General features: G+C 41.2%; 1 protein-coding gene across 5 annotated transcripts in view; it reads right to left on the reverse strand.

Moving 5' to 3' along the window:
• The window catches only part of TRAPPC12 (trafficking protein particle complex subunit 12), a 90,637-nt gene that overhangs the window by 73,582 nt on the left and 3,520 nt on the right, over positions 1–13,535 (reverse strand). For all 5 annotated transcript variants that reach the window (XM_053285952.1, XM_053285953.1, XM_053285951.1 and 2 more), the window contains 2 exons: positions 9,333–10,545; positions 4,439–4,555 (listed from right to left, as the gene is read on the reverse strand). In XM_053285952.1, the coding sequence (XP_053141927.1) occupies positions 4,439–4,555; positions 9,333–10,541 (1,326 nt within the window). In that variant the 5' untranslated portion in view covers positions 10,542–10,545. The remainder of the gene's footprint in view (positions 1–4,438; positions 4,556–9,332; positions 10,546–13,535) is intronic.

The following is a 13,535-nucleotide window of genomic DNA, read 5'->3' on the forward strand; positions in this document are numbered from 1 at the left end:
AAAGAGCTCCAACATGTTTGAAGTATATTCTGTGTTCCTTACAACCGTGAAAGACAGGCTAGCATTATTATCCCCATATTACAAAAGAGGGAGGGTTGAGGCTGAGATAATTGTTACTATTGCAAGACTACCCAGAGACTCCAGGACCCGTGTTCCTTCCAATTTTTATCATCAGTGAGTGTAAACTGTTTTGTTCGGGGTGGCAGTTTCAAGGCAGTGTGCACACATCTCTCACTCACTCACACACATGTACAGCAATAATGCGCTGCGCAAAGTGCAGCATGCAAAATCTTTTTATCTCTCCCCCTACCCCGGCTCCCACCTCTCTTCTTCTGCAGCTTTTAATCAACACTGAAGCTAGTTTTTCATTACTAAGCACCATAAATGTGCACCATAAATATGGAAGGAAAAAAGAAGTATATTATATATTTGATTTTGTATTAGAAGCTGCTGCTGGCCAGTTTCCTTTATCTGCTTTCTTTCCATAATAGTAATTGGTGCTTAAAAGTGGCCTATAACAAAATAATATTTTTGTATTAAATAATAAAATTAAATTATAATAAATTTAAGTTTTGTTTTATTAATTAAAACAAAAAACCAATTAACTCCCTGTTTAAGTTTTATTTAAAATTTGAATTCATCCTTGCTTTCTTGCACTTATCCTGTAAAGACAGCTTTATTTTATTTATTGTCCACCATCTTTCATTAAAATAATCCCAAGGCGGTAGGGGACATGGAATCATTCCCCCCCCCCCCAATCTGTCCAATGTAAACCACTTTCAGAACATAAGAACAGCCTTGCCATGCTATAAAACAATCAGTCTTCTATGGTGACACATCAGAGCAGGCATGGGGATCCAGAGGGGAGGGTGGTGAGAGAGGGTTGGCGAGTCCAGGGTATTGCTGCTGTTCCTGGGAGGACGTGGGTGGGGGAAGAACGGAGACAGACAGACAAGCACAAGGCTCTTGTGAAGGAGGGAATCATCTCCTCCGAGAGTCCTATTCACTGCAGCGGGACTCTCAGAGGGAGATGACTCCCCCCCTTCACAAGTACCTCAGTGGCAATGGGGAAAGGTGACTGGGGTTGCGGGGGAGCAGGAGCCACAGCAGAAGTGAGCGGCATTCAGGGAAAGCTGCATGGAGGGCTTGGGGGGGTGTGCAGCCACGTGCCTTAGAGGAAATGGTGTCCAAGACTGAAGTGAGATCTGAGCGAGAGTCTTTTTGGTTTGCAACTTAGTTTCTTGGCCACCTCACTACATTAGGAGATGTATTATAATCTCATCTTTATATCCCTTGCTCAGGTTCAGACAGAGAGCCTCCTTCACTTTAATGGGATCACAGCCAGAGGACACAGAACTGCAGGAATGGACACCATCTGTTCTTTGATGTATGACAGATGTACATATGCAAGGAAGGTTATACAGTTCAGGTGATGCAGCAGAATAATGGACCAGCGATAATAAATATATGGATGTCTGGTTTCAAATATAAATTCATTTTTTAAATTACTTATTAAATCTTTGATGGCCATATGTTTACTCCTCTGAAGTGGACTACTGAAGATATACCCTAAGAGAAACCAAAGTTAAGAAATATATTTTCCCAACATTACAATATCTGCACTAGTCAGCCATTCAGCTACCATAAGTCTGTTTCACCTTATCTGCAGAGGGACAGGCAACCACAGGCTACTCAATAATCCCAGGGCAACTGCCCCTGAAAAGACATTGTTTAGGATGGAGATATGTAACTCAAAGAAAGTCAGATTTAGCAAGTGGGAAGTTCACTGGTGCAATTTTAAATTCACACAAGCCAAAACATGCTACTAATTAATCATCATACCATGACAAAGAAACACTTGTAGTAATAATCTATGATGGCATCTTTCTTTAGGAAGAACTGATCCTGATCACTGATCCTGAAAATCCACATTCTGTTTGTGAAGGAAACACACACTCACAGACTGTTTTCTAACTTTCTGCATTGAGGAAATCCTTGTCACGTTGATTTCTCTGCTGGGAATCCTTATGCACTGCAGAACATTCTGGAATATTTCAGGATGCATTTTGGTTCATTCAACATACTGCAAACCAGGATGTAATTGGCAGCCAATGTAAACTGCAAGTATGCCTTAGAACAGAGGTTGGCAGAAGGCTGTATTAACTGGTGGAGCTCTAGACAATTTCTAGGGGGCCTCTATGACTTTCTAGTTGCTAAGGTTCTTGTAAAGAATGCTAAAGGTAAAGTTGTGCTGCCGAGTCGGTGTCGACTCCTGGCAACCAGAGAGCCATGTGGTTTTCTGTGGTAGAATACAGTAGGGGTTTAACATTACCATTTCCCATGCAGTATGTGATGATGCTTTTCAACAGCTTATGTCACTCCTGCCTGATATAGGTGTTTCCCATAGTCTGGGAAACATACCAGCAGGGATTTGAACCAGTAACCTCTTATTCCCTAGGCAAGCTACTTCCCTGCTGTAAGACTAGGTGAAATTTGGTCTGATTCTGTACGGCACATCTTAAGCAAGTGTGTATATTCAGGATCACTTGATACAGATTAGTTATACTTCAACAGTTAAGCAATCCCTACATTCATTCCTACTTTGTAAATTGAAAGCACATCAGTGGCCTAAGGTAGTCTAGTACAAAAAAAAGGGATATCACCTTAATCAGCCCAATCCTGCCTTAGAACACAAACCCAACACTTCTGCAGCTGTGTACCGCAAGAGAAGATCAGTGCTGACAGGCAAGCTATTCTTCAAGGAAGATTTTCCACCCTAACCCTTGTTGAAAACCCCCAAATAAGATTCCACAGCAGCCCAGAACATGAAGACATAATTGAACTGCTTTGAATGGCTTATGAACTGACAAACCATTTCCACTTTCTAGAATCAACTGAAGAATGACTAGTCACAACTCCTTACCTTCAGTGCAGAGATAAAAGGGCAATTTAAGCTGGGAGGGCTTTTAAAAAAAAATACCCAAAAACTTTGAAGTAAAACTTCTCAGCTATAAAAAAGTAAATACACAAGACCTACAGCTTATTATATTTGACAACATACGGGAATTTAACATTAATCAAGAGCACAAGTAACAGAACGTATATGATCCCCCTGCCCAATGGAGTCTCAAAAGGGAGTCATTAACTCTACGTGCGACACCATTAAAATGATTAAAATGTCCTCCTCCATTTGCTATGACATTCTTCTCCAATGTAAATTGCTCTGGTGGAAGACTTTGACATTACTTGGAGGAAAAAACACTCAGTCAGTAACCCCTTCCTAGGCTAAAGTTTGCTGAAAGTTATTACAAGCTTAAAGCTCACTAACACACAATTGCAATATTATAATTAAAAATTGTTAGTCCATTTTTAAGCTGCATATTTTCTGTACTGAAAACAATCACATTTTTCCTTTGAATTATGAAAATGCTATGATATAGAAGAAGTTAAAACAATTGAACGATAGTAACTAAGCATATGGGTTTGGGGTTTTTTTTGGCCAAATATAGGCTTTTAAAAAACATTTGATAACTTGACATGCAACTGAATGCCTTACCAACTAACATGCATTAGTATAAATATTCAAAATATTCAGTATACAGGCTTGAAGTGAGACATTGCTCTTTACTCTTGAGACAGAAGCAACACTATTTCAAGACTATTGGAATCCCAGACATAATACAGCAAGCCTATAAGTTTAAGACAGGAAACTGAACGTTATGGGAGCAGAGCAGAGAGTGTCATCAACCAGATGGGTTTGTAGCAATGCAATGCACATGTTTAAAAGCTTCCTTCTTAATGCAAGGAGTAACTCACTTGCTAAAGTAATTTGATATTGTCTTACTAAACCCATTTCTCTAAATGTACCTCTGGCATTGCCCACTTTTTGCATGCTTATGGAATGAGACAACTGAATGGTATGGGCTGATCTACATAAGCCAAATACTAGCTCTCAGCCACTAGTGACTGTGAATTAGGAAACCACTGTGCTCTAGAGAGATGAGACAGTTTTTCTTGCCTACGCTGCACATTGTTCTAAGCATCAGCCACAGGCTGGAATCCAGGCAGTCCGGGAAGCACATACTGGCAGCACTAAAGCTCCCCAAGGTGTTATGAATGAAAGCAGGAGCAAAGAATGGAGGCAGAAATGAGAGAGAAGCAACCAGTACTGTTGGGGTGACACAATTAATGTGCTATACGACTGCAACTCAAGAGTGTCAGCCATGTGAAAATAGTTGGCATGCAGCTGCTAAGCTGTGGAATTTGAGTTTGGAGAAGACTTGGCAGAGCTGAATGTAAAAGACACTGCCCCAATGCAGGGAGTTGAACCAGTCAAGTCTTCATTTCTAATATTGTATGAATAAGGTTTTGAGCTCCTATCAAGAGAAGAAATTAAAGGTTCAATATGCACCAAGAAAGTTACCACATTGTTACTTACTATCAGCTGCTTCAAGCCTACAAAAGACTGATCTACAGAGTTGGCATTTAGAACTTGTCTTTTTGCTGCAGCTTGTTCACCAAGGAAGCGGAGCATTAAGTCTTTCACTGCATCTCCCTAATGGGGGACAAAATAGACATTCAATAACAAAAGTATTTATTGTAAAAAGTTTCTATTAGCCAAAATGCTTCTTTTTGCACATACAAACACTACATTAATGCAAAGCTACACCCCCCACAATAAGGTTTTTAATTCAGAATTGAAACGTCTTAAAAACCAAAGTGTTCTTAGATTCTGTTGTGTGGAACACAGAATGCTACCATCTACGGAGTGATCTAGCTCATAATGTCTACTCTGAATGGCAGAAGATCTCCAAGGTTTCAGGCAAAGCTTTTTCTTTCCCAGCCCTAACCTGGAGATTGAACCTGGGACCCAGACCAAATCTATTCTGCATGCAAAACAGTTGCTCTGCAAGCTACCACCCCATTCCACAGAAGAAGCTGGTTGTTGTGCCACATTGACTTTGGATCTATACAGGAAGTCCCTTCAGTCTCTGCTAGCCATGGCTGCTTGAGTAAGTTTGGGAACCGATTTCATCAGAAAAAGTCTTAGTTGGAAAAGTCCGTTGATGGTCAATGCACTGTTAGGAGCTAGATTTGTTACGTAGCAGAGATATGATCAAAACACTATCTCTGGACTCTGTTGACCAGGGTAATTTTCAGCAGATTCTCTATTTCACCTTTCCTGAGCAAGATACTCAATGGGTTGTTGCTGGGAAACTCTATATGCTTTTGGATAAAAGTTAATTAGAGACAGGTGAATATAATCCTATTAATTCTCCTGAGCCTTTCAGTAGCTTTTAATACATGTCTGTGGTATCCTTCTGGTCTGCCTCTGTGGTCTGGGAGTTGGAGGCACCATTTTGAAATGGCTCCACTACCTTGAAGAGAGACTCTGAAAGGTGGTCCTGGGAGATACAAGTTCCCATGGAAATGATCCTGTGGAGTTCCACCAAGCTCAGTTTTGTCTCTCATGCTATTTAACACTTAAATGAAATCATTAGGTGAGGTTGTCTGGAGCAGGGATTCTCAACGCTTGGTCCCCAGATGTTATTGGACTTCAATTCCCATAATCCTTAACCAAAGGCCACTGGGGCTAGGGATTATGGGAGTTGACGTCCAGTAACATCTGGGGATCCAACGCTGAGAATCCCTGGTCTAGAGTCACAGGGTACAATGCCACTAATATGCTGATGACACTCAGCTCTGTCTCTCCCCTTTTCACCACATCCAGTTATGTTGGCAGCCGCTTCTTAAAAAAGGATGTAGGTTCAGTGCTGGGCTGGATGAGAGTGAACAAATTTAAGCTTAATCTAGACAAGGCAAAGATGATGGTGGAGGAAGACTAAGCAGCTAGACAGGCAAGTGACAAGTTCACATATGCCAGGAAGGAACAAGTTCAATTTGGGGTACTGCTGGAGCCAGCTTTGTTCCTGGAATAGCAAGTGGTATGCTTTGGGGTGGTTTTTTGTTTACCACCTTTTTCTAGCTTTGGTTGGTTCACCAACTGCATCTATGGCTATATGATCAAGATCTACCTGCTGTCATTATTGTCTTAATGACTTCCTAATTATAGGAACACTCTACATGGGGCTCCTGTTGAAGACAGTCCAGATAATTCAGTTGGTGCAGAACACCATCGCCCAATTAGTGACGAGCATAAGACAGCATGGTCATATTATCTTACTTTAAGAATCTGCATGGGTTACCAGTTTTTTTCTGGGCCCAATTCAAGGCAGTGGTTCTGATCTTTACAACCCTAAATTGTAAGCGGCACAGCGATGGAAGCAATCCAAGCCACCTAGAGGTGGGAGTATGGGATGGCATACAAATTTGATAAATAAAATAATTGACTTCAGTCCCAATTAACTCATACAGCATCTTCTCTCATATGATTTCCCCCAAGCACTAATGAAGAACTGCTCTGGGTAGTATTCTTTTTGGAAGTTAGGTTAACATCTACTAGGAGTGGGGACTTTTCAACTGTAGCCCCAGAGCTTTTGAATATTCTTCACTGGACAGAGGTCTATCCATCTTAATCTCTTGCTATCTTTCTGAAACAGATGACGGCATTTTTATTTTTATCAGGTTCTGCAGAACAGATTTTTAATCCGGCTCTTGCAGTTTCTATTTTTCTTTCTGGTTTTATGGACTGATATTATGATGCTTCCCCCCCCTTTGATACTAATTTTAATTATTTATAGTAAACTACTGTGAACACTTTTCCTCCTAACTGTAAAGCAATTTATTAATGTTGTGAACAAAAGAAATATCTAGGGGGAGCAGATTCTTATGAGGAATTCAGAACAAGGTGCCAGATGAGGCAACAGATAAGATTAGATTAATTTTCGCTGCTCTGTGTGTGTGAAAATTTCTGCGTTTGTATCATTAGCCATTTTTAACTATGTATCCAGCCATTGAATTCCTTTAAAAAGGGTAGCTAAAGTTATCAGTGGGCCTAAGCACCTTTCTTATGCACAAATGCTAAAGCATCTGGGGCTTTTAGTTTAGAGAAAAGGTGACTAAGGGAGACATGATAATTAGTTATAGACAAAATAGAGAGATTTTTTTTTCTCCCTTTCTTATAATACTATAGCTCACAAACATTAACTAAAATTGGTTGGCAGGAGACTTAGGACAGGATACGGAAAGTACTTCACACAACACATAATTAATGCACAGAATTCGCAGCGACATTCACTAAATGAGATGGAGGATAGGTTTTTTACTGTCCCGAAACAACATATCTCAGAATACCAGTAGCTGAGGGGACAAAATCAAGGGATGACTATTGCCTTCATGATTTGCTTGTGGACTTACATACGAACGGCCTTGCTAGATCAGGTCCAAGGCCTACGTAGTTCAAAATCCCATTTCCCACAGTAGTTCACCTCCAGGAAACATGACAACCAGAAGCTGAAGGCATGCCCCCTTTCCTGCTGTTGCCTGCCTGCAACTGGTACTAGAAGCATCTGGTTTGCTACCTTTGGCCTGATCCAGCAATGCTCTTCTTACAATTTAGCAGAAACTAAGTCTCAAAACCATCTCCTTTTTAAAAAAAAGGTTCACAGCATTATATTAATTGGGATATGCATGGGTGCAGTTATACAAAAACAAAAATGAAATGCAGAGTCTTGATTTGGATGTGCCTAGTAGAGATAAGTAACAATCCCCAAATTACAGCACAGTTTCATCAAGACCCCTTTGGAACCTTTGGAGATGCCACATGACAGTTGTACACCTTTTGCTGAAGAAAGTAAAGACTAACAATGGCTAGCAAGCTGAACTGAAGAATGAAATGTACTTGCCAATGCCATCTCAAACCTCAAGAGTGGGCAATTAAAACACACACATCAACAGGAGGAAGGAAAAAGAAAATAATAGCACAAGAATGACCATGACTGGTAAAAAAGCAAAGAATGAAATTAGGAGAAAGGTACTTGTTTTAAAGTTTTTAGTGGCAATTACACTGGCAATTATTTTGTTTGCTTTTGATGCTATTTTATTGCTTATTCTTATTTATACATAACCTAAATAGTTTGCAATTTTCTAACACTTTTGTGGCAGAGTATTCCTTTTAAATTAACCACAAGATAATTTTAAACTTGAACCAAAAAGTTAAAACAGACAATATTTCAGGCACACACAGAGAAGTGTGGAGCTGCTGCACTCAAAAACCTGCAGGGTTCAGATACAGGGCTTTTAGCCGAATTCATGTATATTTAGCCCCCGCCCCCACCATTGTTCGTTCAAAGCCCTAAAGATGGTGCCTTAGTTTCCAAAGTCCTACAATGTCTTCCAGTTGTGGAGCCAGGCAAATGCTACTTGCTACATCCTGACACATCCATGTCTGGCCAGTTATTTACATACTTGTTACTCAAATCTTTCACCGCCCCTTGTCCAGGCCCCTCCAAGAATGGAAGTATAATTTTCCACTTTCTTTTCCCAGACCCCTAAGAAATTGTTTACTATCCCAATCAACCTTTGATGCTATTACCTGCCCCCCACCCAGCAATCTGAGCCCAGCAATTACTGGCTCTGGTAAGGGACAGTTAGTAGCTAGGCAATGTTGATTTGGTGGCATAGAATGTATATCCCTTATTTATCAGTTAACATGGAAGATGGTTAGAATCCTGCAAAGAGATGAAAGGAGAGGATAGTGTAATAACTCTCAGTATTACAATAATCCTATAAAAGAAAACAAATAACCTTCTTTGGCCATGTATAAAATGTGATAGAAGATTTCAAGAAGGTGATATCTCTTTTAAATAGGACCTACTTATGTTGGTACAGGAATATGCAACTAAGCTTTTTAGTTTCACTCATCATCAGAAAGAAAGGTAGTCACAAACTTAGGTATGCATAAGACAAGCCAATAAGTGATGGAAAACATCTGCATTCCTGATAACCGACTATTTACAACCCTAGAATACAAAGAACTGAAAGCATCTTGCTTTCATGTTTTTGGCCACCTACAAATATAGCTTAGTCCAGGGCTGTTCAACTTTAACTCCCATAATCCTCAGACAGCAGTCAATAGCCGGGGATTATGGGAATTGTATGCCAACATCTGCAGGAGGACCAAAGTTGAGCAGGCCTGGCTTAGGACTGATGAAGAGACGTTTACACCCTAAGCAGGGCTAAGAGAAATCATTATACTTCTTTTGTATCTCTTAGCAGGTACACAGGTACAGGTATTTTAGATTCTTCTAAACAGGGCTATATAAGTTAAAGACAGGCCTATTTTTAAATGGATTAGAACAATGAATATGCCACCTAGCTATGCTTGTTAGACATAATATTCCAAAAAGTAAAAAGCAACTGAAACCTCTTACCTGAATGTTGTCAAATTTTAATCCAGGCATTGTAAGATTATCTTTGTCTATGAAAACACCACTATACTGCTGTGTGGCTACTGAAATCAACACATTTCTTGTTTCCTCACTAGGAAGCCAAGCATCATTTCTTCTGTCTATCTCACTCATGTTCAGTACTGACGCAAAAGGATCATCACTGCCTTGAAAAACAGCTTGAATCTGTGAGAACGGCTTTGGAGATTGCGATATTTCTGGAGAAGATGCAGATCTCCCAGCTTCAGATCTTCCATTTTTTGCTGGGTATTTACGGTCAGCCGAGTCATGGGACTCCCCCGCTATTACAAGAGAAGACATTTGTTCTGGTACAGATGAGCTTGCATTAGGATTACTGACAGAAATAAATGAGGATGTAGTAAATGAATCAAAAAAATCAGAAGCTAGTGTATTAGTATTAATGGCTTCGCCAAAAAACTTGCTTAGGCTAGGACTTGGTTGAACCACCTGAGGATGAGTTTTTACTGGAGTCTCACTTACACCACCAAAGCTAGGTGACTTCACCATTTGAGGCTCAAAACCGTCATGTAGGAACTGACCATTGACGAGTTGTTGACCATTCATGTTTGATTGGCTAAAAATGGTACACACAGGAATAGGCTCAGAATCCACAGGTGATTTACTAGCAAGCGGCAAAGATATATTTTCTTCAGGTTTGCATTCTGCACCAATACTGTTTGGTGCAGAGCTAAGCAGTTCATCACTCTCCACTTTCAGTTCATCTTTTGCTGCTTCCTGAATCAACTCTTCTTTTAAAGAAGATTGATCATCAATTTCAATATCAGAAATATCTTTCAGGGCACCTTCAGGTTCAGGTCCACTCTCTTTACTAATAGCTTCTTTCCCTACCTCTCCTGCTGCTGCATGAATGTCTCTCACTTCCATTTGCTTTACAATTTCTTGCAGACAACCAAGATCACCAGCATCGTCTTCACTATTATTTGGAGAATCTGATATAATGACACTCTCCATCATGTGCTCGTTAAGTTTATCTATGAAGTTATTAGAATCTTCTGAGATAGTCTCATTTTCTTCAGACTCAAACTCATCTCCTCCAAGATCAATGGTTTCCTCTTGAAAGATAAGCTCCTCCTGAACTGGCTGCTGAATAACACATCCACCTTCCACCGTATATGGTGTTTTGACATCCTCAACGTTGCCTTCGTTTTCCATAATTCTAGATAAAAATACAAGTGACTGTGATTGCTTCCTATCATTTCTGAAAAGCAGGACTGGTTATACACAACACAATAGCTTGGGGTTCTATAGCCATTTCAATAAATGGATGCCTAGAAAATGCAAAACAAAGAACATCTTGCTAACAGAAAAAGAGTCACTCTAAAGCATGTAGATGGTGAATATTTATTGTGTATTTTTTTGGAATTTAACTTTGCTATACTATTTTATTGGATTCATGCTTTTTGGTTTTTAAATTTAGCTTTGATGTTCATTCCAAGTATTTGTTGTTGTTTTAAGGTTTGTGGAACAAAATAAATAGCAATAGCACTTACATTTATATACCGCTCTATAGCCAGAGCTCTCTAAGCAGTTTACAATGATTTAGCATATTGCCCCCAACATTCTGGGTACTCATTTTACCAACCTCGGAAGGATGGAAGGCTGAGTCAACCTTGAGCCCCTGGTCAGGATCGAACTTGCAACCTTCTGGTTACAGGGCGGCAGTTTTACCACTGCGCCACCAGGGGCTCAAAATAAACTCCTTTTGACAAATTTCAAACACAGAAGAAAGAAAAATAATACAGTTAATAAAGACAGACCTAGTACAGATGTGACACTGGTCCTTCACAAACCATAACACACAAACAGGAAACTGGCTTTAAGAATGAATGCTGCCCCTTTCCTCCTAAGCTCTCTGGCACAAATTCTTGTCTTAACTAGAGCCTGAGACCAGTGTTTAAAGTGGGCTTGTAAAACATGGTTAAGAGGGGACCTGGTTAGCATTCATTAACCAATGCTAACCAATTAGTGTCATTTGCAAAAGGACAGAATTTGAGCCAGAGAAGGGGTGAGTGTGGGCGTGGGTGTGTGTTGGGGGGAATGTGTATTCTTGAGGTTGGTTTTCAACTTACAAGTTACATCTGCAATCCTCAGTTTCAAAAGTGAGTGCTGTTACGCTTTAACAAGTGAGACTGATATATGAGAAACATGTCCAAAGGCACTCCTTTCTCTGGATGTAAATACTAGCCTGCTGTGTGAAGAACTACATAAAAAAACAATTGTGTAAACATTTAGCTATTTCACTGACCTCCTTTATGACCTTAAAGGCAGCCCTACATAGAGTGCATTGCTGTAGTCCAGCCTGGAGGTTACCAGTTTTGAGGTCATTCTATTCAAGGACTGGTGGAGCTGTCATCAGCCCAAGCAGGTGCAAAGTGCTCTTGGCTACAGCCTCAACCTGAGACACCAGGGTGAGACCAGGATCCAGGAGCACTGCCAAACTTCATACCTGTTCTTTCTATGGGAGCGTAACTCCATCCAGTACAGGAAACTCTATCCTGTCCTCTAAATCAGAGATCCTCAACGTTGGTCCCCAGATGTTAGTGGACTTCAACTCCCATAATCCCAGGCCCCAGTAGCCTTTGGTTGGGGATTATGGGAGCTGAAGTCCAATAACATCTGGGGGCCCAACGTTGAGGATCCCTGCTCTAGATCACGACCCTCCCCCAATGAACATCTCCATCTTGCTTGGATTCAGCTTTAATTTATTATCTCTCATTCAGCCCATTACTGCCTGTAGGCAGGCATTTAGCGAGACAACATCATAATTATCAGGCAATGGCATTGAGAGATAGATCTGGTGTCATCAGCATATTATTATTATTTTACATTTATATCCCACTCTTCCTCCAAGGAGCCCAGAGTGGTGTACTACATACTTGAGTTTCTCTTTCACAACAACCCTGTGAAGTAGGTTAGGCTGAGAGAGAAGTGACTGGCCGAGAGTCACCCAGCTAGTTTCATGGCTGAATGGGGAGTTGAACTCGGGTCTCCTTGGTCCTAGTCCAGCACTCTAACCACTACACCACGCTGGTGTCATCAGCATATTGAGAACACCCAGCACAAAATCTCCTGATGACCACACACAGCCGTTTCAAGTAGATGTTAAAAAGCATGGGCAGCAGAAAGTAGCCCGGAGGGGTTATAACAGCTCCTATTTCAAAGAGCAATTGTCACCAAGTATCACCATCTGAAATCTACCTGAGAGATAGGAGGAGAACCACTGCAAAGCAGTGCCTCCTATTCCCAAATCCCTCAGGCGATCCAGAAGGATACCATGGTCAATAGTATCGAGAGCCACAGAGATCCAAAAGAACCAACTGAGTCATGCTTCCTCTGTCAATTCCCTGGCAAAGGTCATCTATCAGGCTGACCAAGGTTGTCTCAACCCCATAGTGCACCCTAAAGCCAGTATGTAATGGGTCTAGAACAGTGTTCCCACTAAGGTGTGCACATGCACTCACACTTCTTTTTATGTCCGCTCAGTTAATTTTAGATCCCACTCAGGTTTAATCAGGAAAGCTCCACTCCGAGTATTGTGCGCACACGCTGCCTTGATACCACCACCCAGAACAAAATTCATTCCGCACACAGATGAAAAAAGTTAGAGAGAACCCTGGTCTAGAATCTATCTATTTCCTCCAAAACCACTTGAAATTGGTTAGCCACTACCTTCTCAATCACCTTACCCAACTACAGGAGGTTGGAGTCTGGCCTATAAATATCCATCACCAAGCAATCAAGGGCAGCCTTCTTAAGCAACAGCAGATTAAGACAGAGGTAGAGGAAGCCTACAGTGGTGAAATTTGAGGAGCGGCAACTTTTGCTGCACCTCAAATTTTGCCATGCCTCTTTGGGGGTGGTAGTAGCTGCAGGGAGCGAGGTTGGGGGAAAAATCCTCCCCCTTTCCCTCTAAATATACATCGCCACTGTCACGTGGGATGGGGGCACAGTGTCGGTGACTGGTTGGAGGGAGGGTGGAGCGGGCAAGGATGAGGAGGGAAGAGTGCCCTCAATTTTTTAACTTTTAATGTTTCAGGAGTGGTGCTGGCCAGTCTCTGGCCCCACCGCCCTCCAGTAACATCCTGCAGTGCATAGCATCACCTGACCTGGCCCACACCACAGCTGAGACTCCGCCTCTGAAGCCTA

This window comes from Hemicordylus capensis, chromosome 1 (assembly GCF_027244095.1).
Source record: "Hemicordylus capensis ecotype Gifberg chromosome 1, rHemCap1.1.pri, whole genome shotgun sequence".
Taxonomy (NCBI): Eukaryota; Metazoa; Chordata; class Lepidosauria; order Squamata; family Cordylidae; genus Hemicordylus; species Hemicordylus capensis.